Source organism: Clarias gariepinus, chromosome 6 (assembly GCF_024256425.1).
Source record: "Clarias gariepinus isolate MV-2021 ecotype Netherlands chromosome 6, CGAR_prim_01v2, whole genome shotgun sequence".
In the NCBI taxonomy this organism is placed as follows: Eukaryota; Metazoa; Chordata; class Actinopteri; order Siluriformes; family Clariidae; genus Clarias; species Clarias gariepinus.
In genome coordinates, this window is record NC_071105.1 from 13,365,408 (window position 1) to 13,393,370 (window position 27,963).

At 37.4% G+C, this 27,963-nt stretch overlaps 2 protein-coding genes across 2 annotated transcripts in view; both read right to left on the minus strand.

Moving 5' to 3' along the window:
• Positions 1 to 2,598, minus strand: part of rab6ba (RAB6B, member RAS oncogene family a) — a 95,039-nt gene extending 92,441 nt beyond the window's left edge. Inside the window, exon 1 of the mRNA XM_053499628.1 lies at positions 2,408 to 2,598. Coding sequence (XP_053355603.1) covers positions 2,408 to 2,477 — 70 coding nt within the window. The 5' untranslated portion in view covers positions 2,478 to 2,598. The remainder of the gene's footprint in view (positions 1 to 2,407) is intronic.
• A 2,262-nt stretch (positions 2,599 to 4,860) lies between these two features.
• On the minus strand, positions 4,861 to 26,508 carry slco2a1 (solute carrier organic anion transporter family, member 2A1). Its single transcript, XM_053499603.1, has 14 exons — positions 26,344 to 26,508; positions 20,154 to 20,291; positions 19,261 to 19,423; positions 17,066 to 17,284; positions 16,866 to 16,964; positions 14,528 to 14,664; positions 13,955 to 14,030; positions 13,465 to 13,629; positions 13,147 to 13,348; positions 10,497 to 10,644; positions 8,983 to 9,152; positions 8,284 to 8,348; positions 5,995 to 6,115; positions 4,861 to 5,730 (listed from the first exon to the last, which is right to left on the minus strand). The coding sequence occupies exons 1-14, from the start codon at positions 26,401 to 26,403 to the stop codon at positions 5,610 to 5,612; spliced, it is 1,884 nt and encodes a 627-aa protein (XP_053355578.1). The 5' UTR covers positions 26,404 to 26,508; the 3' UTR covers positions 4,861 to 5,609.
• Positions 26,509 to 27,963: the final 1,455 nt, after the last annotated feature.

The following is a 27,963-nucleotide window of genomic DNA, read 5'->3' on the forward strand; positions in this document are numbered from 1 at the left end:
GTGTCTTAGTTTAAAAAAAAAAAATCCAGTATTGTTATAAAATGTAAAAAATAAATCCAAATTTTTGACTGGTACTGTACCTAAAGTCATTAAACATGATCTTAAATAGATTCTTAAATAGAATTTTAAATTCGAATTGCTTTGTAAGTGTTTGTTCAAGCTTTAATAACAACTAATGCACTTGCAAACTCAGGCATAAATACTGAACTGTAATTCTATTCTGAACACTGTATTGGTTATTTGCATAGTTTTTGTTGCAGCACATACCGTACAGTCAGCTCCAGAATTACTTGCACACTTGGTAAAGATGGGTAAAGGTTTTGAAGATAACTTTGTTTTTTTTTTAACTCTAAGGCTACACCAAATAATGCTGCAAATGATCTCATTAAGATAATTTTTGCCAATCTTTATTTATCACTTCAATTTTATTAAAACAAAAATAAAAAATACTTTTATATACATTTTTGACAAACTTTACATAAACCCCAAACCACGCCCATATCACCTGTAACAATTTGCAACCTTCTGCGAAGAAATAATTCCACATTCATACTGCGATTTCAATAATTATGCAATTAACTGTGCAGCAATAAAATGAATTATTTAAAAAAAAATTTATGTAGATACAACTATGTTACAGTAAATATTGACACTAGAAATTCTGTATCAAAATGAAGCCAAAAACTTACTAAATTAAAATCATGATTTCCTGAGGTGCCATAAGAGGCCAAACTGCCTTAAATATACATTAGCATGAAAAAAATAATTGTTGAGGCAGCGGCTTTAAAAATGCATTATGGCAATAATTCAATAAAAAGCTGAACACACCTGAAGCTGTATTAAACCTTCCTGGAAATGTATTTTTCCTACACACATACACAGTGCAGAGATTGGTTAAAAAGATAAAAATTTCTCCAAGGATCACTACAGAAGATTTGCAGAAGTCGGCAGCATTTTAGGGTCAATCAGATGCCTGCTGCATTGGCAGGTATTTGGAAGGTGTGCCGGAAGAAAGCTTTTTCTTTTTTCTATCCCAAAATGAGCTTTTTGGCAACAAACACTCAAGCTTGTATGAAAAATAAAAGAAAGATGATGGTAGATATAAGATTGCACTCCCGACTGTTGAGTAGTGTATGTTGGAAGGTCTGTGATGTCATGGGGCTGTTTTTCCTCCAGAAACCTGTGAAAGTTGGTAGGTTAGACCGAAATCAATACATACTTTGGCATTTGCATTAAAATAACCCCCTAAGTGCCACCGCTTCCTTTCACTATCAATTCTCTCACAAGCAATCCAGACACATAAACCATGTAGCAAAACCAGTGGTGTACTCCGATCCCCAATCATTTAATATGTCACAGTGAAAAAAGATTCCTTCACAAGCTACATTGTCACTGCCGTTTCAGCAACCGGTGCCTGAACTAACCAGAATTGACCAGAAAAAAAGGCAAGGAATCCATCACCAGGAGACTTTTTCAGATGAGCCAAAGTGTTCAAGGGCTTAGAGCACGAAATGATTTACTGGTCAGCACACATCCTCCTTGGCAGTATAAATCCGAGTGACACACAGAAGAGGCCACGTCTAATGCTGACGAGAGCCTTAGCTTCACTCCTCATTGTTCCTCAAGACACTGAAGACCAAACGGAGGCGAGATGATGACATTCCCCAGAGCAACTCCATGGCAACATTATTATTCCATTGCATGCAAATCTCAATCTCTGGTGAGGCGCACAAGCGATCTTCAGTCCACGAATCTGAATGGGAACCAAGACACGGCTCTGTATAGCTGATTCATTCAACGTACAGCCAAACTGCTGTGTTCTGATTAACGCTCATTTGTCTAGACACCATCTCAAAGTTCTACCGGTCATCCATGAGCAGATTTTTCGGATGCGAATGGACGAATTCGGCACGGTGACACGGTCACGATTATCACCAGGATTAGAGACAGGGATATGGACGTGACTATAATCCATCCAGCTACACAAGTTCAGTTCAGTTCAGCCAGCCAGCAACACTCTGGGTGTGTCTCAGTATCTCTATTATTTATATATTTATTTACACATCCATCCTACACCAAGTGCAGCAGTTAGAATAGAGAATGCATCAGAGAAATGTCAGACATTCAAACAGCTTAGAGAATTTTAACTTGAACTATAGTGTATTATTATGATTATTATTTTAACCAGCTGTGTGTTATTTACTGCAGCAGGAAAACAGCTGGTCAGGTTTACACATCATAAAACATCAGCAAATAACTTAGAAAGCACTGAGCATTTTTTAACATCCCAAAGCAACGGTCTGTATGATGAAGCGCAATAAAGAGAAAGTTATTAAGTTGTAAATGTGCAGTGTGTAATATCCAGAACCTTCACATGCAAAACAACTTATTCCGCACTGACACTCACCGCTCTGCTCTCCCAGAAAGACAAGCTTGAATTTCCTTAAAGGGTTCCCGAAGTCGTTGGCCACAGACATGTTTTTTATTATTATTATTATTATTATTATGGTTGTGTGTGAGAGAGATAGTGTGTGTGTGTGTGTATGTATGTGTTTCCACTGATTCAGCCTGTACTAGCGGCGCTCGTGCGATGCTGCACCGGACTGCTTGGCGGAGTCAGCCGCTGCGCATGCGCAGTCTGTATCACGCCCCGCCCTCTATCTACGCATAACGTCATGTTGGAACCCCGGTAGGTTATTTATTTATTTATTTATTTATTTATTAGTTTGTTTGTTTAGTTGTTTTTTTATTTAGTATGTTTTTTATTTTATTTTATTATTTACATATCCTTTGATAAGTTTGCTTATACTGTATATCTTCTATCTATTTTTTGTTCTGTTCTGTAACTAAACTGTGAGTGGTTAATTGTATAATTATTATTATAATAAATAAAATATATGCTATTATATAATTGTATAATAATAGAATTTATAGATTATGATATAAACAATGAATATTTACATGTTTTTACATCTGTATTTATACTGTCATTCTTTAAATACTGTAATTGTAATTTTTTATATATTTTTAAATAAATGTTATTATTTATGCATTTATTTATTTATTCATTATTTTCCATTTCGATTATAATTTATTAATTTAATAAAGGACTGTTTAATTAAAAAATGATTGAACCTAATTTATTTATAACTTATACCTGATCAGTATAAGTATATACAGTATATGTATATATACAGTAGCCTATATAGTGTGAGTGTGTGTATGTGTATGTGTGTGCCCTGTGATGAATTGGCACCCTGTCTGTCCAGTGTGTCGTGGCCAAAGTCTCCTGGGATAGACTCCATGCTCCCTACGACCCTGAATATAGGATAAGCAGTATAGACATTTAAGATGAGATGAATATTTTCCCCTATCAGTTTACTTCCTTACACAGATATTTTATAAACCCTATGAATACATACCTCACAAAAAGATTATGGCTGTATATTTGAAGTGGATATTGGTATACACCAAGTAGTGGTGTCGTCACAGCGGACCATTCAATCCACACACAACTTGCCACGGGTACTTACAGCAGACAACCTTCCTCCCATTTATCCAGACTTTGGACCACGCCAGATTCCCAGATTTGTGTAATTGTTTATTATTATTGTTCATTATTGTTAATGTAAATAAATCACACAAACATCTTTAACTGTGCAAATATTATGAAATTTGTAAACATCTTTCTTGTATTATTGACCTTCCTAAAAAAAGTCTGGCACAGTTATTTGATAAAAAATATTACAATTAATGTACTACACATTTTTCTATTATTCTGTTTACCATCGGGAAATGAATGATAAATACTTTACTACTGTGTTACATTTAAATCTGTTTCTATATAGTATTTATGTCATCACTGTACTAGTTTTGTACTACTTTATCATTTAGTTAATTTCTATGCATTGCATTTTAATACTGATACATTAAACATACTCACTTATTCACGATAGCGCTTTTTCTCTACAGAATCATGGGAAGCCTGGAGCCTGGAGTCCCAGGGGACTCGGGGCACTTGGTGGTAAACACCCTGAATGGGGTGCCACAAGTTACCGGCAGTTTGGCAATTATTTGGGAATAATACATTGTGTAAGGCTGCATGTTGGCCTAGGGGGTACCACTGTCGCCCTACCTCCAGGTTTGAGGGTCCAATTCCCACAGTGTGTGTGTGTGTGTGTGTGTGTGCACATCCGTGATGGATTGGCACATTGTCCAGGGTGTACCCCACCTAAAGCCCTAAGTCCCTAGGCCCCCTGCGACCCTGTACACAGGATAAGCAGTCTAAACGATAATTTAATGAATTGTGTATCCTTTAAAATGTACAGTATATACTGTATGTATGTATTTATACCTGTGGTATTATGTGCAATTTGTAAGAACCGTAATGTATTTTACTATAACCCTTTATGTATTGACACTTTGTGCATTTATCGTAAATGGATTATATAAAACGTTTCGGTATAAAGATCATTAATTTGTTCATTCTTGGTAACCACTTTCTCATCACCAGGCTTCCCATGGATCTGGAGCCAATCCCAGGAACATTTAATGCAAAGCAGGTTAATTTACACCTGATGCAGCAACAATCTATGGCAAGGCACCATACACACACTTAAAATCACTGAAGGAGATGGAAGGAAACCAGAGATGGAAGGAAACCAGAGAACCTGGATGAATGTACCCTGAGCTCAGGAACAAACTTGGGCCTTGGAGCTGTGAGTCAGCAAAATTACACAGCGCATTACTGCTCCACATATGCTCTGATTATTAAACAAAAAAAGTGCATGGTTACTGCATAGTATCACTTTGATATTCAGAATACGGCGCAGCTGCATTTTTTACACCCACAAGCAAAGCCGAACTTGTGATCGCAAGATTTTATTGCTTGTGTCAAAAAATAAGGTTATACAATATAACATTTCTAACTTGTACAAAAATACACATTTACAAATATTGAAGACACCCATTTCCATACACTGTTTCAATAACAAAATAATATTCTAAGCTTTTAAATGCTTTAATTGTATGACCAATTATAGGCCTCTTAAATACTGTAACTCTAGTATGGACAATTCACCTATAAACATAAACGTGGTAATTTTTACGACACTGTAACATACTGTACATCACTTATTCTTCACATATCCACCGACTGGAGGGTGAAACCTTTTAATTATGTGCCCACCATAATATATTCAGTACATTTAATGCGAACTGAACAGAGGTACAGGATTCTTCTCTTTCATGAGTGGGTATAACCAGGACATTCCTACCAGCAGCATATATTTTAGTTGTCTAACATTAGACTATTAGATTTAGTATTATAACATGTGAACTTTTAACAAAGTGAACTTTAACTAACAGTTCATAAATGGAATGAACACTGGCACAAAGTCTTTAGAAAGCCTCTTCTATAGGATACGGTTACAAAGTCAGTGCAAAGTGGAAGAGAACGTCCATCCATGTGTTACAGAGACACCCTTTCAGCAGAGCCAAAAAGAAGATGGCAGGTAATAAAGGGTGTCAGTGGTCTGGTTTGCTGAATGGACTCTTAAACTTGGGCATCTCCTACAAGAGATGAGAGAGAGATGAGAGGAACTGGAGCATCACAGTTGTCCCTCAGGCTTCTTCTCCAGACTGTACTGTTGGGTTCTTCCAACCTTCCAGCCTATCAGAGCTAGCATGGCAACGCCCATAATTTTAAACAGCACCTGCACACCAAGATACCTGCAACCCATAGACATTATCATTATTATCATCTTCTTGAATATCACAAATAATATTACCGTTAATTTCCTATTGCCATAAACTCTAGCACATGTTCCATAACAGATAACTTCATATAATAAGAGATTCGTTCACCACTTTCACATAAACATCTGCATAAACAATTTGTCCTAGAAATGTACATGGACAATATTTATTACTTTTTGATTTCCAGCCCAAACAGACCCTCAAATGTATTTAGGTCAGGAAAAAACGTTCCCATACCTGTTTCTAAGCAGGTTGTTGTCATAGTAACTGCAGCTGAGCTTTTTCCCGCAGACTGTTTTCCACAAAATGCAGGTGGAGTCGATCGTCACCCCGAAAAGGGCAGGAGCTGGTAGCCACACTACACATAAAAACAGAAAAGCAATTATTTTCCTTGCATGCTTGATAGAACCCTGACATGTAGTTGTTAAATGAAGAAAATAGATCACATTTAGCTAAAGCTTTTAATGTCTGACTGTGTTCCAGGTAGACCTTAATGCCCATTTTATCATATGAACTTTTATGCCTCAGAGCCTCGATCCTCACAGTAAGTGTGAAACTAATGAACTAAAGTCTTAAAGTAAGACATCGCTTATGAAAGTGATGTGATTTATGGGCTGTAGGCTGTTTATGAACCCGCTGCTCTCTAACAACGATTCAAGATTCAAATTCTAACTCACTTTGCAGTTCTGTTGTGCTGTATGCATCCACAGTGCTGTCTGATTGCCCTTACATATGATGATAAATTTCTCCAACATCAAGAATAATGTAGACCATAAAGAAATTACACACACTGGAAAAACTTCATAGTATTTCAGTATTATTACAAGGTGTCCCAAAAGTCTTCACACACGGGGGAAATTATCACCTTCTAGCAAAATGTTTTCTTACATTTTTCATACTTGGATTATATTTTATATGGCGGCGTAGTGGCTTAGTGTTTAGCACTGTCGCCTTGCACCTCCGGGATGAGGGTTCCACTCTGTGTGGTTAGATTCTTCTGGTCTTCTCTTACAGTACATGTCATGATTTTCATTTCCAAGTTGCCAGGAGTGTGTGTGTGCTAATAAATATATGTGTAAAGAAAGCAGCTTATTAGATAACATACCAGTTTTCTAATGAAAAAAAAAATTAGGCTCCTGGGTTGTGCATGAAAATAGAGAGGAGGAAGTGTGACGAATTACCAGAAGAACTCGGGCATATTCTTCAGCACGCTCAGTAAAACCTAACAGCGGTTTTACTTACATTACTGTTCAAAAGTCTTAAGCACATACCAAAAAAAATGTCATATGAAAAAAAAATCTTCTTAAAGGAAACTTCTATAAATAGCACTACAGAGTAATAAAATAAACACAGTCGTGGCTTGAAAATAATCAGCAGTGTTAGATACGGATTTGCAGATTTATATGTAAACTAGTTGTTGGGTTTTACTAAGCAAGCACGAGAATATTCCTGAGTTCTTCTGGTAACTTTGTCACACTTACCCGTTTCTATTTTCATGCAAATCCCAGGTGCCTTTTTACTTCAAAAAAAAAAAAAAATCCTCTTTTCTCTGTGATAAAACCGACTTGTTATGTAATTTGTTGCTTTCTTTACAGGCATGCAAATATTCTTCTGTGTATGTGAAGGTCATGGTGTACCAGAAAGAAAAACAGCACAAAGATCATTTAATGGAAGACTTTAAAAGTGCAATATCATGCATTATATCATGACACGTTAACACAAGTTTATTATGAGTTGATTTCGGGACACCTTGTAGCATTACTCTGTTAGCTATTAAGGGGAGTGTTTGCTACAGGGCTAGAAAGTTGTATGTTGTGTGTTGTGTGCTAGGTCTGGGAAAGCACAGACCGATAAAATCGCAGTGTCTTCAGAACACGAATAAACCCTTTAAGCTTACAGACGTCATGAATGAGTATAGACTTCCTCTGTGATTATACATCTTTGCTATTATGAGCCGGCATTAAATCCTTTATAATAGTTAACAATGAACTGTTTTAGTAATATGAAGACCACAAAGTTGCTGAATTAAGAGTTAATCCAGTCAGGAATGTGAAGAAAAAAGTAAAATATAAAAGAAAAAATTTAAATGACATTAGATGTTTTTTTAAAAATACTGTATATATTCCACTGAGCTAACACATACACTGTGGATAGTATGTAAACTACTGTACATGTCTATACTGAGAAACGTCATGGCTACTGATTCACCACAAGGGGGCGCAACAGTACTTGCAGAGAAATGCCCTACAGTGCGCTGGCTATTCATTTTTTTTCTTCTGTAACTCCACTGAGCATTGTCATCTGTTCTCTTCCTGTGCAAACTAGATTAAAAAGAAGGATTTTTTTTTTTTTTTGCAATGTCTAAGTCGACTAAATGCACCTAACAGTTAATAGTCCTGTTCATACCAGCAGCAGTAACGTATTTAAAGCATCATTGCAGTATGAGACTTTTTCAAATGCTCTCAAACCTGATAGAGAGAGAATATGTTTAAGTAGAAAGTATTTAAGAGTGCATTTCATACTCACCAAGAACTCTCATGAGTAGGAACTGAACTCCTATGGCTAAAGATTTGTCCTCCTGTGGCACTGTCCTGCATCAAATAAAATACAGAGGTCAAACTTTCTCCGGGATTCAGACATTTTGGTATCATTAACGTAATGTAAAAATCTGCGTTTTGAAGTGTTTTAGAATTTACACCACAAGGATGTTGAATGTTTCGATTCTGGTTAGTAAGTAGGTTGTGATTAATATTGTATAACTGCAGCGCTAACAAGAGCTCCAGCTACATGGTTTATATGAACCTGCTCCATTAGTTATGGCACTGTTTCTGCAGGAAAACCTGCATATGGACATGTGTTTAAGACATTTATTTAAAAAATCTGAATAAGGTGTACAGTGTTAGTGCTTTGTAACAGAGGTAACACTTATTTTACAAGAGATTCAAAGATTCTATAATGTCTCAGCATCTTTCTTATTAAGTTCTTGTAAGTGAAGAGGCTATGTAAGGAAATTTCATACAAATTAACTTGTTTTGCAAATATTCCACAACATGTAAACATAACCGTAATTAAATAAAATGTATTAAATGTGTTGTGGAATATGGGCACATGTTGTTTCCCTTATGTGGGTGACACATTTTCATTAACATTGAATCAAATCCTTTTGTGTGTGTGTGTGTGTGTGTGCGTGCATGCGTGCATGCATGTGTGAGCGCACGTTTGTACCTGAGTACCATCATGTAGATTGGGTTGTGTGTCAGACTGGCGATAAGGGCAGCTATAGAGATGAGGAAGATAACAGGCAGGAGGAGGTGAGGGCAGCTGTTGGCACAGGGACCAGGACGTGCACCCCCGAAGCCACTGCTCGTTCTCACACAGCTGCAGTTATTGAAGGACTGTGTGGACACATAGAAGGACTGTCAGCGTCTGCTAACTGCATTTAAAGGCAATTTTATTTTCATACTGTATATCAAAGAGTTGTTAAACTATTGTATGTGTTTGTCCTAACGGAATTTATTTGTGATCTATGATTACTGAAATATTGTGTTCCTAATAACTCCTGGTGGCTTATGTAATTGTATTCTGATGCAATCATCTATAAAAAAAGAGGCGTATAAATTCCTGGTGGTTTGTACTAGTAACCAAAAGAATCCCTAATAAATGCCTTTGCCAACTTAAGTTTTTGTAGAAACTTATAACTCAGATCCTATTAAGATATGTACATACATGCATTTACACAAGAACTTGATTTTACTGTTGATACTACAGTAGTAAGAATAATTTACCCAGCTTGCTAAAGCTTTGCGCAATATTATAGCTTTTGGACTTGTTTAAAATGACAACATTCAGAATATAACATAACATCTGTATTGTTAGCAGACATGGTGATCTAAGAATTTCAAACTAATGAGGCCACTAAAGACGTCCCAGTTGATCAGCAAGCTACTTCGCTGTGTTTAGGAAGATTGCTAGCTTAGCTAATGTTTCTCGGGTAATGATACACTTTGTGAGTGGACAAAATACAAGCAGGACCACTGAAGCATAATGTCCTTAGTAATGACCCAGGACACTCAGAAAGGGATCGGGACAAATGTCATTTGAAGTGAATAATTTTCAAAATGTATCAGTTGGTTTGTCTATTTAAACTTGCATATGCAGGTAATTAGTGATTAACTGACCATACTCATTATTGATCAGTGTGCATTGTGTGCTGCCATTTGCTCGCTGTGCTTTCTTTAGTCTTGCCCTGATCCTGAAGCTCTACTAAGGCACTACATGAGCTCCAATGATAAATAAAGGCTACAATTCCAAAAGTCATATACATACATTATATGGCCAAATGTACTGTATGTGAACACCTGATCAGCACACTCATACAGTACCTAGTTTGTTAAAGATCTCACTCCAAAGCTAGAATGGGAAATTTCCCTATTTTTGGGGGGAGGTTTTTCATTAAGTTTTGGAACATGGCTGAGAAAATTTCTGCCCATTTAGGCACTGGTGTTAGGTCAGGAGGCCTGTGGATCAGACAGTATTTTAGTTCAGCCCAAAGATGTTCAGCAGGGTTAGGATCAAGTTTCTATATAAACTATGAAACTCTGGTTCTTCCACTCTAAACTTGGCTAACCATGTCTTCATGGACCGTTGTGTTGTATACTCTGTTAAGAGTTAATTAAGAGCTCAATATGAGGAGTTTTTTTTTTTTTTTTTGTCAGGTCTTTAAGGTCTGAGTCTCTTACCTGAATCCGAAAATTATTCATCGGGTCCTTGGTAAAGCTGGTGCAGCCTGCATGGCATGGTGAACGATATTCAACGTTGTTATCATCACACACTGGGTTAAAAATACTACTCGAACAAGAGCAGGTGGAATTGCAGACCAAAACGGGACTGTAGGACATCAGAAGAAAAAAAAAACATGGGTGGTCTTAGACACAATGGTTATGCAGAAGGTTTTGATGTTAATTTAATTTACAGGCAGCATGAATATGCACAAACAAGTAATGCAAGTCTGGCTTCTAGCCTAATTAATGTCCCATTTCATTTAGTGGAAAACAAACAGGCCTACTTAAGTTCCCAGTGTTTGAAATCTTAGTTCTTTTCTCATTTGATGGCACAGTCAGTAAGGGGATAGATGCAGTATGAAAAGCCAAATACAGTAGGACATTGCGGTAATTTTCACTACCGTTTTTGTTCTCCATTAACAACATCCACAGAGTGAGGCTGGGCCGATTTAACTACACTTACAAGCTTTGTGTCAAACACATTAGCCCACTTTAGAAGCTGACAGCAGACACAGAAAAATCACAGCAGGCCAGAACACACACACTGTGAATAAACCTCAGAAAATAGCACTGGCTAGGTTTTATACAATAATGACTTTACGTCTATGACTGTGAGTTCCAGTGTTGCCAATATAGTGACTTTGTCTCTATATTAGATTTGGTGACTTATTATACCTATTTAATCACAAATCCTATTTAACCACAAATCATTAAACTTCTAAACTTACTGTCCTACATTTAATTGTTCCCAACAACCAATCACTGTTGTTCGCAATGACCAGTCGCTGAGCACCCATGCCCTTCTTTATCATTTAAATTGGACTCTTTCTTTGGCTGTATTTTCAAGTTACTGTTTAAAATCAAGTTACACCATCTGTTACTGATTTATCATATTGATTTCCCAACTAGACCATGCAATTGCATTTTTGTGTCTCTGTCCTTGATAGAAATTTTACAAATATGTAAAGACTTAGTTTAAAGGTCTTCAAAAACTTTTCCATCCATTTAACAAAATTTGTCATGAAAATTCACATGATGATTTAATATATATGCTAATTATTCTCTGGTGTGATCTGGTGACCTCTAGTGAGTCACTAGTAGAGAGCTCTGGAACCGATGGTCAAAACCAGCAAGCAGCACTCAAGCAGCTGTATGGTTCAAAAAGGCACAGCTGTTTAGAACTTCAGCAGAGGCCTGGCTGAACATCTTATTTAAGCATGGTTTATGATAATTATAGGAAATCATTAATATGAATGGGTTTTCCTATAAATCAGTGATAATTTTTTATCATGAAAATCCAAATAAAACATCGAAAAAATGAAAAACATTAATGGAAAGTTCCCCTGCATTTCCTTTGTATTATTTCTGGGGGGCCTTTTTTATTTCAAAGTTGCTTGATACAATTGCTTGTATGTAAACTATAGTGTTTGGAAATCCTAATAATTTCATAATAATTATGTTTGGAATGCTAACAACATTATCCTTTCCACTGATGAGTATCACAACATGAATTTGTACCACAGGATACACAGTCAGAAATGCATTGCACAATGATGAATGGTTTCTCAAAAAACTGGGTCTCTTAACAAGAAAGATTCCAGTATAGTCCAATATCCAGTATTTACCTTGCAAATAATAAGTTTTACACACATGCAATAAGGTGCCATTCAGAATGGCCAATCCACTGACTGGCCTGTTTTGGAAGGACGGGGAAACCAGAATGCATGGACAAAACTGAAATGTGAAAAACCTAAGCTCAGAACTCAATCACATCACCATGCCATCAAAATGAATCCAGTAACAATAGACATTAATAATTTTACTTTTCCCCATCAGAAAAAAAAATAGTTGATTGTTAGTTATTATTAATACATTTTCAGTCTTTTTTTTTTTAGTTTGTTTTACTTTTTGAGATTATTTTTCAGAAACACTGGTCACTATCCTTTAGATTACTAAACTATCCTGTACTGTTTGAATGACTATTTAAGTTGGGAGATGAACTGAAAATAGTCAAAAAAAATATTATAAAAAAAAATAAAAATCTCATTTTACCCAGGTAACAATATTGGTGTCAATGTTTTGCAAAAGTACTTTTCATAATAACCCTGTCAGAGTTAACCTAACATTGCACAACGTTGGCAAAGGATCACTTTTAATAACAAACCAATGCCACCCAGTGTTGACCCAATGGGATGGCTGATGTTAGTCCAATCTTGGCCCAATATCAGTTTGGTATCTGGGTAAGTTTACATTTACATTTAACTACAGTGACTTCCGACTTACTTTTGTTCTTTCATGTCACCGCCTGAGAGCAATAAGGTGTTAAAAATGACCGGTGTTTGCAAAGCTGAAACAAAAAAAAGGTGCTTTGGGCTCTCGGTTACCCATTTATATTTTATTTACAGCCCCACCTGGGTCATCAAAAGTGTGCTGATCATGTAGCCAGAGGCATTTTAGGATATATTTACCGCCCATAATACTATAAAAGATAAAGTAATGCTGTGTGTCATTGTGACCTCTATATTCTAACTAATGAACAGGACAGGAGAAGTAAGCAGTTGATGCTGCATAGATTAATGTAATTATAAGCTTGCTGTCTTATACTCACCTCCTGTCTGTGTTTAGTGGATAAACCCCAGAGACTGTTTGAGTGGAGCAGCCCATGAAGAACAAAGGAACACACAGTACTGTGGAGAGAGTGAGCACTACTATGGAGAAACGTGGAATGGCTCGAAGTGACAGACCCCAGCATTTCATAATTACACCTCCCAACAACATCCCAATGGCTGCTGAGGGCAGGTTGACGGCACCTGGACAAGCAACACACATGATATCAGTTCCCATGAGAAAACTTTAACTTTGTGTTCCATGTTGTGTACCATGTATCGATATCTATGTTTTTTCTCTGCATTATTTTATAACACACCTATGAGAAGACTGCTGTAAGCAGCCGAGGTGCTGTACTGACGCTCCAGAAATTTGTTGAGGAAGGTGGCAAGTCCGGCCATCACCGCGGAGAAGCAGCACTGGGACAGAACCAGCATCAAGAAGAACGGACTGAGCAGCAGCCGCACAAACAGGCGTGGGAACACTGAGCAGAAAACACACGTGCATGTTTACACCTCTCCATGTGAACACGTCATGCAGTCAGAGCTGCTAAACCCCTAAAATGTAGTCAGATCCTGTTTTAGCAGAACCCAAAGCCAGTATGAGTCAAGAAAGAACCTGCCAGGCAGCACGCACTGTGCAATCTACCTGAGTAAGCAACGAGCATATGATTGCTAACAACCTGAGAGCTTGAGTCATGTCATCGTAGACGTGTGAGGAAAATCAATGTCAGATTTATTTACAAAAGTGTCCAAGCGTGTCACGTTTCCAGAAACTGATCTAGTCATGACCAGAAGCAGTGTACTTACTTTTGAGGAATTCCAGCATGCTGGTGTCAGAACTCTTATGGCTGTCTTTTAAAATGTTCCTCTCGTTTGTAGTGATCTGCAAAATAATATAGAGTGTAATAAATCCACCTTGGTTTTGAAAATGATTGGTATGCAGCACGCAATGTTCGCATAAAGCTTTAGGCGTTTCGTGACTTGTAGAGGGGTTTTTTTTAACAGGAAGAACAACATTCTAGAGGAATGTGAAGGACAATAATAAGTTTATGAGTTACACACAAAAGGGCACAAGACAGGATTCACCCTGGATGAGGCGCCAATCCTTCGCAGGGCACAGGCACACACACTCACACACCTGATCGTACATTATGGGCAATTTGGCCTAAAAAGCATGTCTCCGGACTGTGTACAGAGTACCTGGAGCAAACCCCTAAGCACGGCGAGAACATGCAACATTGTGCACCTTGCAGAAAACAGTGCAAACCGCTAAGCCTCTGTCGCCTCTGGCAATGGCTTTAAAAAACTGCCGTATTTCAGCACCAACATGAAACAGACCAAAGGCTGTGTGTATAGAAGATATGCAATAGTAAGACTCACAATATCTACATGCATGGCCCGGGGGAAGAAAAAGTAGGGAAGGGAGGTGAGGAACAGTCCCCCGGCAGAGATCAGCAAACCCATCCACCATGCTCCAACCCAGCGAGGGTCAATAGGGGTCAACTCCTTACTGCCCACTGCAAATAAAACAATGCATGAGTAGATTATTAAATAGGGGTTCAAACCAGTTGTTGATTTCTTTTTGATACAATGTTATTGTAACATAAACTTCTAACATTAAATGTGAAAATTACAGTCACACTTTTGCATCCAGGTCGTCATCATCAAGTACCCAGAGGCAACTTTAGCTCACAAATAATAAGCTTTTTAGAAATGCTTAGGAAATATACAATTAAGGTAAACACATTTAAACATAGGGAAAATTCCCTTCACAAAAAAGCTGCAAAAAAATGTAGGTATTATAAAAGTCCACACATGCCTCTTACTAACAAAATTAAAGTGAAAAATAACATTTTATTAAAAAACAACATAACAAAATATGTAACTATCCTGTAACGCACAAGCATACACACTTGTCACGCACAGTTTGTAACTCACCAACACCTAAACATACCCAGTGAACCTAGTACTGTAATTCATAGACTTAGTTGAATCAGTTGTGTTTGATCAGATGAATCACCAAACTGTGCTAGACCCTGGCCAGGATTTATCGGCTAAGAACCTAAAAACCTAACCCATCTGGATTTTACAATTTTATTCTCGTCTTTCCTACATAAAAATGCACCAGAACTATTAGTTTGCAAGGGTTGTGTTTAAGACTTTTCCAAAACACGGATTTTCTTCATGGAGATATTCTTTTTTTTTCTTTCTTGGGTTTGTGCTTTGGTGGAAGATGGAAATACTCTTCATCTTCAGCTGTCTAAGAGAGACCTGCAGTTTTTTGAGAAAACCGAAAGGTATTTAGAGCTTTCCATAATTCCCTTCAACTCACTAGAGCCCTAGCTGAAAGCTGAAGAAAGGTACCCTGTAGAGTGATGCTGTCACCACCTTGTTTTATCACCGTGACCCATAATCTGTTTTGCCAAATCAACCTATGTGCTTTCAATTTTAAAGCAACGCTGGCAAACACATACATATTGGAGTTATGGTCAAACATTTAACCATAGTGTATTCCTGCTGCTCATTTAATGTTCTGCACATGTACAGTAAGTCTCTTAGCAGCCATCATAAAGAACCCAGTTTTGCAGGGATGGCCTGTTTTTAGTAATTTCATTGCTGTGGCTTATTTTCTCTTGTTGATTATGGTCTTCATAATACATCTAGTGCTTTGGACGTTTTTTGTACTACTTTTCTGATTGATAGACAGCTAAATAGAAACAAGTGGATTTCAAGACCTTGATTTGGCATTAATCAGATATACATCATTGATAACGTGTATTATGATGACTTTTCATGAATTTAAATGTGCTTGGTCGATCCAGGGAACAGGCACACACTCCATTATAAAAGGAGGTGCAGACAAGCACAACCATATCATTTTTCTTTCCATTTTCTGTTATTAATAAAATCTTACTATTTGTATTTCACTTGATTTTTAGTGGTTGCTATGTCAATAAATTTGGAACAAGATCTGACTTTTTTTTTTTTTTTTTACTTGGTTAAAGTTTTTTTACATCTTAAAAAAACATGCAATTTTAAACAGGGTGTGTTTATACCCACTGCATGTGCATGTTCCAGGCAAGAAACCCAACACACGTTCAATATACGTAATCATTAAAATATTTGAATAATCTTATTGTTCATTTAAGATCTCATGCCTGAAGCACCTTGTTTATCAAGTCATCTATAGGTTATAAAGAGTGTACAGTTTGTTTCACAGTCGCTCAATCATACTGCTTTAATACATAAATAAACTCTTTGTGATGATGACAATGTTACTTAAACTGCACATTTAAACTAAAACAATAATTTAAAAATATAGAATAATCATTAATATTAATCCAGTTACTTTGAAATTCTTCACCTGTAAATACACCCATATATAATTTCTGGCAGAAATATCATGTGAACAGAAGGATCCAGTCTATCTAGTGAGATATATTGCATCTGTCTTGTCACTGACACTGCAGCGGGGAAGAGAAATCAGGACTCAGGAATTACAAGTGTATCAGGATTTAAAGCTGGAAGATGTATTACATTTAACATTTGACTCAGAAAATCTATTCCTGTGCTCTTCACGTCTTTGTCTTCCCTGAACCAACATCATTTATCTCATCAATCAATCATTAAGCACTCTCATCAGAAGACAAGAAAAATGCAAGTGTGTTGACGGCTGAAAGGAAGATTTAGTCAAAAGAAGTGAAAAAAGAAACTCTACCTGGATTAACTCTGTCCACGTCGACATAGATTCTAAGTACCACAGATCCAAGCAGATAGCCAAAGGCAGGTCCGAACACAGACACAGCAAAGAGTATGGCTGGAGAAGAGCAAAGAAATACATACTTATGAGACACATAGCACTAATGCATGGTGTTATACATTCTGCAATATTACAAATCTGAACAGCTAAGCAGTTACCGATGTAGAGAGGGGAGTTGCCAGGCCCAGCGAAGTCATCCACATATGAGATCCCGAAAGGCTGAATTGGGACGGAGCCAATTCCAAACAGCAATTGGGCCGTGGCCATGAGGACCCACAGCTTTGTATTATCCCCAATCTTGCGGGTGTCTAGAGAACTGCACGTCTCTGATGCATTGACACGCCCAGCATGGACATAGCACATGTCCTGTCTGCTGTCTGTGGGACAGAAAGGCACATGCGAACTTGAGAAAATAAGTTGTACCTGTGGGGCATTAAATGTTGGTAACTGTGCTTCATATTGCAAAACAGCAAATTCAGAAACACAACAACAAAGGTTTCTGTCCTTGTTGAAGAGAAATATAGTCTCAGAGACATGTTTGAATTTGCCCGTGACGTTAAGTGCAAATACTATGACTATTTAGTTGTCCACTGACACTGACAGGGTAAGAATGAAACTCACTGAAGTAAACAGCTACCGAGTAGAGCTTTGCTGTTCTTACTCATGACTCATTTCTTCCTATTGGTACTACCAGGTCATTTAAAGATATCAGACTATATCACATAAAGATAATAAAAGAGGGAGGAAAAATGTGTTAGCTGGAAATCCAGCGAGCTCATATCTTCACTAATTTGTAATTTTTTTTCATCTGCACTAAGATTAATGTCTTCCAGCTAATGCCTGTTGGGGCACAGCCCTCACAATCTCTAAACACACTATACACACACATACACACCTTTTTCATATACAATCTATGACCTCCTCTCTACTCCTGCACACCCTCGGTTACTTAACCTAGAGACATTTGGCTTATTTATCTGGACTTTTTATGCATTTGGTCTATTTCTATCACAAAAAAATGTGTTCTTTCCTCTTGCTCTTTCAATCTAAGAGCTTGAAAATGTCCTAATTTCGCACACACCTGTGTAGAAGTGGAGATGTACAGTACAGTAGCTCACCAGGGTGCAGAGGCTCTAAAGCAGCTTCCTGTTACTCAAGGTACAGGACAGATCTTAAGACTGTGTCCTGTTTACAATATCATTCTCATGGGTGGATATTATTTTAGACCCCTACTAGGTTTTGTCCCGTATTCTAGTCTGCTTTTTGATTTGAGTGAATGTTATTATTTTCATGAGTTTATGACCTGAGGGAATGTTTTTGTTTTTACTCTTTTAAACAGAGTGGATCCCGTCTAGCCACTTTGCCCTGGCACAAATCACTGTGGAATGATAGCAGTGAGCTCAATAAGGCTTGCTTATCACATGCATGATAGAAACCAGAGCCTACAGTTGGAACGCATTTCTATGTTGTTCAAAATCAATATGGTGATATGTGTTGAGCCACCCTTAGCCCAAATTCCAAACACTCAAATGTAGTAACTTGAGACTGGGTGAAAGAGCTTTTTACTTCGCCCCTCTTGGCCAAGGATTTCCATGTAAAATTCATTATAAGAATATTAAACTTAAGATACCATGATAAGCTGCATGAATCCATTTTTTGTTGTTTAGCTGCCCATCATAAGTCTAAATGAAATGTAAAATATCTTTCTGATAAAAACCCAGAAAATCAAGATATGGATAGCAACATGACTAGAGTTATTTTATTCAGCATCATCGTCCTGGAGGAACTTTGTTGGAACTTTCGTTTCATTGTGTACTCTACTACTGTATATGGTTGGAATGACAATAAAAGCCACTTTGACTTTGACTTTTCTCAGTCGTGCTTCATATTACTAGTTAAACAGTGAACAGTTTTGCTCTATGCTTTGAATTTGACACAGATTAAAAGCAATCTTTTCTTTTAAGCCTGTAAAATGATATTCATCTATCATTTTTGAATTTTTTTTCCATTTTAGAGCCAATCTTTAGCAGTGCTCCAGCTGCCTTCATCTAAATAATTTAAATACATAAATCCTGGATGAACCACAACAGAGAAATTAGTACCAAGTCGAGCTGGTTCATGTTTAGAAACTTTTAGTCGCTAAATGACAACTATGTACTGTATATATTGTCTCCACTACAGTGTTTTATTAAGTACTTGACTAGGTCTAACAAAATACTTGAATGAATCCACATCTGAAACGCAGTCCTTTGACTTCTTGTCTAAACTCTGAAACAAAATGTGACCCAAAATTGTCTTTGGTCGATTCAAATTTGCAAACTGCCCATAGATACGGGTGGTAGAGTGTGCTCACCTTTCAGGGCGGAGTCATAGGTGTAAGGCTGAGACAGGAAGTGAGGTAATGTCAGTATCATTGCACTAATGGACATCAGCAATCCTCCCATTCCGATGAAACGAGGGCGATGAACACGACTTCCTAGGTAACTGACAAATACTATCAGCACCATATTCCCTACCTACACAGGAAACACACACACACACACACACATATTTTGTTTCTCTGCTTATACAGTACAGGACAAGCTACATGTGAACCAAACTCCATTTATGTCTGTCTTCATGCTGACTTGCTAAACAACACAAATCATCGCAAGCTAAAAGGTCAGTTTTCAAATTTCGGAATTCCACTAATTAAAAACCTCAGAGATAGGATGTATTGTGTCAATGTGTCAGCAAATCCTGACTGGGGTTTTAAATGACTGTGAACTAAGATTAATTATTAATTACCGTAAAAGAGGATGAACCCTCAGAAGGCAATTTTCTACATGAAAGATATACGCCACTATTAAAGTACATTTAATGTTCAATGTTTAAAGTTCAAGGTTGCCATTTAAATCACTCTTAGGAAAAAGAGTTCCTAGTATATATGTACAGTACATGTTTTTTATGTGCTACTTATGACACCTTCCTGTTGTGACCTAGATGGCAATATCAAGATGCTGTAAGACGTTTTGTAATACTGTCTGTACTTTGAAAGGAAGTCATCATGACTGTCAAAACAAAACCTCATGCGAAACTAAATGCAGCTGAAGGGCACAAGCTAAGGGGAAGATTAACATTGCCAAATGTCAAAATCTGACCTTTAAAACGACATTCAAGAATTGATCTTTTGCTTTCATGACACTAAAATCAAACTGGTTCATCATTAAACAAGATCGGTGGTGTTATTCGCTGTGCATCGGGCACCTCATGAAGGGAGGAGATGGTTCCCGAGGACAGACTGTCGAGGCCAAAGCGTCTCTCGATGGTGGTGATGGTGCTCTTAAAGTAGGCTGTGTGCAGCAGCTGCATGAGCTGGAGTAGGCCGTGGCACAGCACAAAGAACTATGAACGGAGAGAGAGCAGGTCAGCCAACGAGCAGAGAACTCAAAAGAAACAAACATGATACAATGGACATCTTAATGTTTGCATCGCATCCAGTAAAATCAACATACTGTCTAAATAAATAGAGACAATGCAGCTGAAAAGTCAGTAACAGTACATTAGCACGAGAAACTTAATCAGGTCTTTGTCTTTTTCAATATCATGTTCTCCCAGTGACCATGTGGGTTTCCTCTGGGTTCCAGAGTTTCTTCTGATTTTCCAAGAACACGCCAGTAGTTGGATTAGTGGTTCTCAAATGGTCTTGGAGCAAATGTGCGTGTGTAGTGATAATTCCAACTAAACATGTGATATGTTCTAAGCCAATGGTTCTCAACCCTGGTCCTGGAGGACCCCCCTGGTCCTGAACATTTTAGCGTATTGCTTGCTCTATCACGGACTTCAATTCATAAAAGGCTGTTAATTGAAAACCTGCTAAATTAAAGCTGAGGAATCGCTAAAACATCACACTGCCAGGCATTCTTATATATATTTAATGTAGTCTAAAGGAATAGTTCTCCAGGCCTCCTGTTTGTTACACCACACAGTGACCTATGAATCATTCAAGCAGAAAAGATTATCTAATTTAAAACACAAACCAGTGAGAAACAGGTAATCAGGTCAGTTTTCAGTACTGGTGATGCTGAATGCTTAGTGGTTAGAACAGACGAGAGGAGAAATGAGGTTGCTGCTGAAGTTGTTACATAAACAACCAAATTTGTAATTGTATCTTCAGGCACTTTGCAGCCTTTCATGGTAAAATATCTTTTTACATTTCTTTCATTTAATCAACATAATCTCATTTCCTTTAATATGAAGGAAAAGGGGTGGCTCAGGACTTTTGCACATCATCAATTGAAGGCAAAATAGTGTTTTGTTTTAGAAGCACAAATCAGAGAAAGTTAGCAGCATTGAGTCACATCGGTAGTCCAATCTAGAATCTATTCCTGCTCAACACCCTACTGTATGTTCCCAGGGTGGGCTCCGGATACCAGGGCTGCCGTATAAATGTGAGGTAAAGTAAGGACAATTCCAAGAGCCTTTGTGTGTTGATAAACACGTCTTGCACAAAATAATTTCAACCTCAAGGTGAACAAAATGATTTCCTTTCTCCCTCCCACTACATCCACTTCACTATACATAAGCAACAGAAACCTTCCCAGAACAGCACTCAGGCTCCTGAATAGAGGCTAATGCAACACTTTGTGCAAAGGAGACACTTGGTAATTGAGCAGAGTGTGTATTTAAAATGGAAAGTTGAAGTGGTAGGCTGTCTGTTTTAAATTACCCGGATAAACAGCTTTGTCTTCGTTCGAGCCCAAAGGTACAACTGGCTTAAAGTGTGAAAAATGTTTCTGAGGAAACCTTTAGTTTCCATCATGACAAAACAGACTATTGAGGTAAGACTGTGTAATAAGGCAAAGCTAAACTCCCGCAAGGTGTAGAGTAAAAAGTTGAATCAGTTCAAATAATTGGTATGTGCCAAATGGGATTTTAAACCACAGTCATGCACGATGTTAAACCTGCGCTTTGCAGTCAGAGACTGTGCAGGCGGCATTGTTTGCTTTGAGACCGTTTATTCACATCGTTGCCAAAGATATGACAGAGCTCAAAGCTCACCAATTTGGACCAGTTCCCAGAACACTCAGAGAAGGATAGAAACAAGTAGATATACAAAGAGGCTACATTTTCTCTTACTTGCTTCCAGTTTGATGGACTTGAGACGATATCTTAAACAGCACAGAAACATCTCGGGAAATCTCGTTGTACCGATTTGGACCGAATTTATTGACACATGATAAACCGATTTCTTTTGCTCCGTGCCAACTACAGGCAGGCGCTAAACCTCCTATCGTCTCCTGGAGCAATTCTAAAGTGCTCATTATTTGGTTTATGGTTTGTTGGTGCACACAATAAGCCCTTTTAAACCCCTTTAGTTGTTAAGATTTTCTGTTTTACATCGAACGTCTTTCATACACGGACCTGCTCTAATAGACTGTCGACCTTCATTAACGAATGCCTTTGTTAACGTTCTAAATAGCAACTCTTTGTCTCTCCACTTCAGCAGCTTGCTATGATGTCCCTTTAAATCACTGTATAAACAGAGAATGAAACCGTTCTTTATTTAGCCTGGCCATGCCAGAGCAAGTCCGTATCATTTCAAGTGCAGTATTGAAGGTGTATTAAAATCGGAGCCTAAGCTTTTCATCTTTTTCAATCGCCTGAGGCTCTCGGATTGACGCCGCTGCTACAGACAGATAGTGTATCTCCTTTGTCAGACAAGAAGTCAGCACGGCCTTCATCACCGATTGTACCGTAAGCTTTCCTCAAAACTTCAGTGTATACTCTATATTTGCTCCCAGACCTAAAATGAGATCTCTTGCAAGCTACAGCTGGTAGGTTCTTTCTCTATCTCTCTTCAAGACAGCGTGGCGAAGACACCTGTACTTATCACTCATTGTGTCATTAACGACTATCTTACAGCCGCCTCGGGTAAGTGCAGACCACACATATTACTTTCTTTTGTAATGAAGTGATTGTGCAAATAGCTTGGAGAGTCTTGGAGGAAAACCAGAACGGCACATTGTCATAAAGATGTTTTCAGATACATATTTCTCTTATCCTTCTTTTAAGCAGTTATGCCCTGGCAGGTCTGCACACTGCTGTGTAACACACTATAAAATGGGATGACAGCTTAAAGCTGTTTTTTTTTTCTTTTTTATGACGAAAGATGTCTTTATATTCAAATGATTTAGCGTAAGACATGGACCATTTTTTATATACAGTACTGTACTGGTCTGGCGTAGGTTTAGCTGTTTAATCAGTTTTTTTTTAACTAGACGAGCATAACCTTGGCAGTCTTGCTAGTTCTTATGTTGATGATAGTTGATGATGTGTACAGTTGTTTCTCATTAATGGTGTCTGAAATTAGATTAGAGTAGTAGCTCCAGTCTAGGATTAACTCCCTTTGAAAGTCCTTTTAATGCAAGAGGCGGAGAGATTTACATCTTGCACAAGCATCTGATCCTGGACTCTATTGTGGTTCACCCAGAGCCCCACTGTGAGTAAAGAATCAGGGGAAGGGCTAGCAAAACTCCTGAATGCTCCTCTTATCTAATTCATGACAAACTGAGAAAAGAGAGTTCTCTGTGTTGGACATATTTAAAAATAGAAATAGTTTTCCAATGTATTGTAGCAAGTCAATATTTCCAATGAAATGTCTTAAAATAACTGATGGCATGAAGAAACTTTCTGAGGACTGAATTTAAAAAGCAAAGCCCTTCTGCTACTCTGTAAGTACATACACTTGTATCATTTTTTAAACACTGAAGCATATGCTGTCTAAAATTAACAACAATATCCTTTTCACCCCTTTTTATAGATGAACTTCCAGGAATTACGCTGACTAGCCAGACTTACAGAGAAATGGTCAGGCTTGCACAGGAGGAAAGACCAGTTCTTGACTTTCACGCCATCGCGGGCTGACCTGTAACCCAGATACACGACACACCTACACCTACACCTGACCTAATTCACACCTGTGAACTTTTGCAAAAGTAAAACTCCGGAAAATCTAAACAATGCACGGTTAAACTACTTGACACCCGTTCAAAAAAAAAAAAAAGTGACAAAATTCTTATCTGTGTTTCTTTAGACTCACTCACAGCAGATGACTCGCTTATCATGAAATATAATCATTTAGCAAATTTAGAACAGACTCAGGGTTTTTTTTGCAGGATGTCTTCTGTTTACTAAAGCATATTTGAACGTATGCGCCAGTAGTTCCTTTGCTCTGCAGTATGTTCACTCAGCCATATTTGTTAATAGATTATGTAATAATTATAGTAAAACTAGCAACAAAATGGAATTACAGAAGTGTTAACTATATCTCTAGGTCTCACCAGGTTCAAACACTTTAAATGGTTATACTTTTATAATAATTGACCAATAAAGGTATGATCCTGTACAGTATTATTTATTTTTGTTTGTTTTTATTTATTTTTTTTACTTTCCTAAAAATGAGTTAGTAACTGTATTAGGAGCATTATGTGCAATAACCTTATTAGGGGAAGAAAAAAAAAAGATATATAGCTCAGTATGTAAACATGACAAGATTGTCATACAGAACCTTCTATCCACAAAAATATTATTCTAAGGAAAGTGTGTGGAATTTTACTTTGTCATGGAACATCCTGAACACCGTGTTCTTTATCTCTGGCAATAACAGCCTCCACTGAAAGATTTTCTAAAAAAACTTTTATATTTTGAATATACTATATTTTAAAGTAATTATGCACAGACATATTGATATAAATAGTAAAATTGTAAGAGTTAATTCAACACTATGATAAAGTGCGTGTTTGCACACACACACACACACACACACACATATATATATATATATATATATATATATATATATATATATAAATATGTGTGTGTGTGTGTGTGTGTGTACAGAGTGTGATATATATGGACTTTATCATAGTGTTGAATTAGCTCTTACAATTTTACTATTTATATCAATATGGGACTTATGTAAACAAAGGCGCTCCAGATGTTAATTCAACACTAAGGATCGTGTCTGTACACCTTTTTTGGAAGCATTTCAAGTGTAAGAGGTGCATGTATAATGTACGAAGAGTTAAAAGATGAGGCGTGACCCCCTGCAGGCAGCAGTGATTTAGATAGCAAAACAGCACACCAACTAAGCAAAGATTTTAGACATACTATAAGAGTGCATTCTTGGCTAATTAGTTAATCTTAGAGAGTCAGTGCTATGTGCTGTCCAGGCTGTGATCTAATACTAAGACCAGAACATTGTGTAGTTGAGACAAAGAACACAGACTGCAGGAAAATAAAGAAGGTCAAATTTCCTTGGCACAACATTGCTGCAAGTCAAGTGGATAAAGCGACTTGTGTATCACCAGGATTGAATGATGCTTACACTAAGACTATGAAAAAGACAAAGGACAGTTAATATGTTTGATCTCTAACAATGTGTAGTATTTACTTGGAAATACTATGTACAGAAGTATAATAAAAGTTTGCAAGGCCACTTTTAATGTCACCTAAACTGTAGAGAACCTTTGTTCAGTGCCAGGAAAAAGGCTTGGCTTGGGTTCAAAGTTTAATGCCAATTGATTATGCAATAAGAACAAGCAAAGAGAAAATGAAGACCCTCATGAGAAATGGATAAACTGTTACAGCAGTGTTATTCAACAATATGACAATGGCTACACACACACACACACACACACACACGCACACAAAACTCATCATAAAAGCACAAATGTACTGTCAGAGAGACAGATGCAAAAAGCGTGCAGGGGGACTTTTTATATATTTTTATATGTTTTATATATGTGTGTTGTATAGCTTGTGCAGGACTCACATGACAGCACACATTAAGTACAACACTCAAAATATATACAATTTAAATTAATATATACGAAGAAAATGAATTCTCATTAAATCATCAAATCGTGATTATATTTTACACAGGCTTTATGTGAGTATGTAATGACAAATCCTACATCAGTCTTTAAATAAAATTTAGAAAGTGTTTCTGATGAAATACAGCCATAATGACCTGCTTTTTTTAAGTAAATGTTTCAGTGAAAGGCTCAGCACAAGCCTGAGCGGTAAACACTAAAGCAGCAGTTCTCAGTTACACATAGTCCTGCACAGGCAAGCTTTTCCCTGTTGAACACACCTGATGCAGGTCATGCAGGGTTTGATTATGAGCACATGAGCAGGATGAGTGTGTGTGTGTGCGCGTGTGCAGAGAACCTCTGAACTAATTCTTTAGACACAGTGGTGCCAGAAAGACAATCTTGGTCACATTTCAGGTTTGTTAATAGGAGTTGATACATCATACATTTGTTACAGAGGAGTTATATATATAAAATTAAAAATAAAAATAAAAATACAGAATAATAATAATCATCATCCTAACAACAATAACAACAATAATAATAATAATAATAATAATAAAAGAATTATTCTTATTTACCTTGATGTTACAAAATATAGAAGACTTGGGTTTCTTAATATCATTGCTGTACATCTCCATGTTTGGTGCTGCTGTGGTCGCTCAGGTAAACTGTAGCTCACTAAAGCTACACTTCTTGAGTGTGTGAGTGTGTGCGCGCGCGCAGATGTGAGTCCTGGGCTCTGCATGCTCTCCGTGGGGTTTTATGGCACGCGGTGATGTAACACGCGACTCTGCCCACAGCCGCACGCGCTCCCATTCTCGAGCTCGGTTTTCGGTCCGAGTGATTCACAATGACTCACTGACTCACTTCGAAACGATTCACTTGATTCAGCGCTCGGAAAAAAGGGTGCATCCAGACTGAGGAGGAATGGAAAGACATGTCTCTACAGTATATCAGGGGACAGAAAAATGTGTTCCCGGACCCTGGTCACGTCCCAAACAGCACACAAGCATGTTATATCATTTCATAATAATAATATTAATAATAATACGAGCGTTGTATTTGTATTGGGAAACAAGCCCGTATAAGGAACGGTACAGTGCGGTTAGAGACGTGTCTGTGGGGTTTCTCTTTGCGTGAAGGCGAACAACGCGTTTCACACTGGAAATGTTTCCGTGTTGTCATTTCTGCAAATTGTCGTCTTTCTCAGGACGTGTTGAACCGCACATGAACTCTTCCTCTAAAACGCATTTTTTCACGTCACGCGGTAAGTTAATTCCGGTAAAGCGCCCTGAGGGCTCGTGGCGTTTCTTAATGAGCGCGGTGATGTCATGGCACTTGGATAGTCGTGTTGGTTCTTCTTTCCTGTAAAGCGATTTGAGTGATGTACTAACATTTCCCATGATCAGTGATAATACAGCCGTGGTGTTTTATTTACATGTGCAGTAGTAAATTATTCCTATAGGAGTTAAAAGTACCGAACCACTCAAACATGACCCCTATACGAGCTTGTAGGAGCTTATATGAGCTATATATTAATGACCATGGTCTTGTTAAGCATTCCAAGCCTTTACATATTTGTCTGTATATAATGTAAAGTTATAAAAATAAAAATATTATGTATATTAGTTATGTATATTATATTAATAATAATATTATGATAATATGATTAGATCATATGTAACTTATAGCAATTAATTTAGAATATACGTTTATATATATAACACTAAAGATTTTTTCTTCTGAAGTGTGTTTACATTTTTGGCTTACATTTTTTTGTCTCTCTCTCTACATATATTCATGTCTTTCTTAAGTTTGGGACAGCATTTCTGCAAAGGAGTTGGAGCTTTGGTTGGGATCAATGCTGAGAAATCCAGGCAGACACTTATCCATCATACAATATAATCAGATACAAATCAACTCAAACTAACAGTCAATATAATTAAAGAGGATAAGAACAAGGAGTTCTGGGAGTGATGGTTTGGCCCCCATAATTCCCTAATCTCAACATCATTAAGTCTGTCTGGAATTACATAAAGAGACAGAACAATTTGAGGCAGCCTACATTCACGTAAGCTCTATGATTAGTTTTGCTCCATGATGTTAGTTAAAACTTCCTGCCTGCAAAGTTCCTTAAAAAGTTGTGTGCAAGTGCACCTAGAAGATTTAATGGCAATTTAAAATAGATCTATTAAAAT

Excerpts from the sequence above, each read along its gene's own strand:
- slco2a1 (XM_053499603.1), bottom strand. The coding sequence starts at position 26,403 with ATGGAGATGTACAGCAATGATATTAAGAAACCCAAGTCTTCTATATTT. Across the intron at positions 17,285-19,260 it reads CTATGACTCCGCCCTGAAAG|ACAGCAGACAGGACATGTGC; the intron begins GTGAGCACACTC and ends TCTGTCCCACAG. Across the intron at positions 5,731-5,994 it reads AACAACCTGCTTAGAAACAG|GTATCTTGGTGTGCAGGTGC; the intron begins GTATGGGAACGT and ends TATGGGTTGCAG.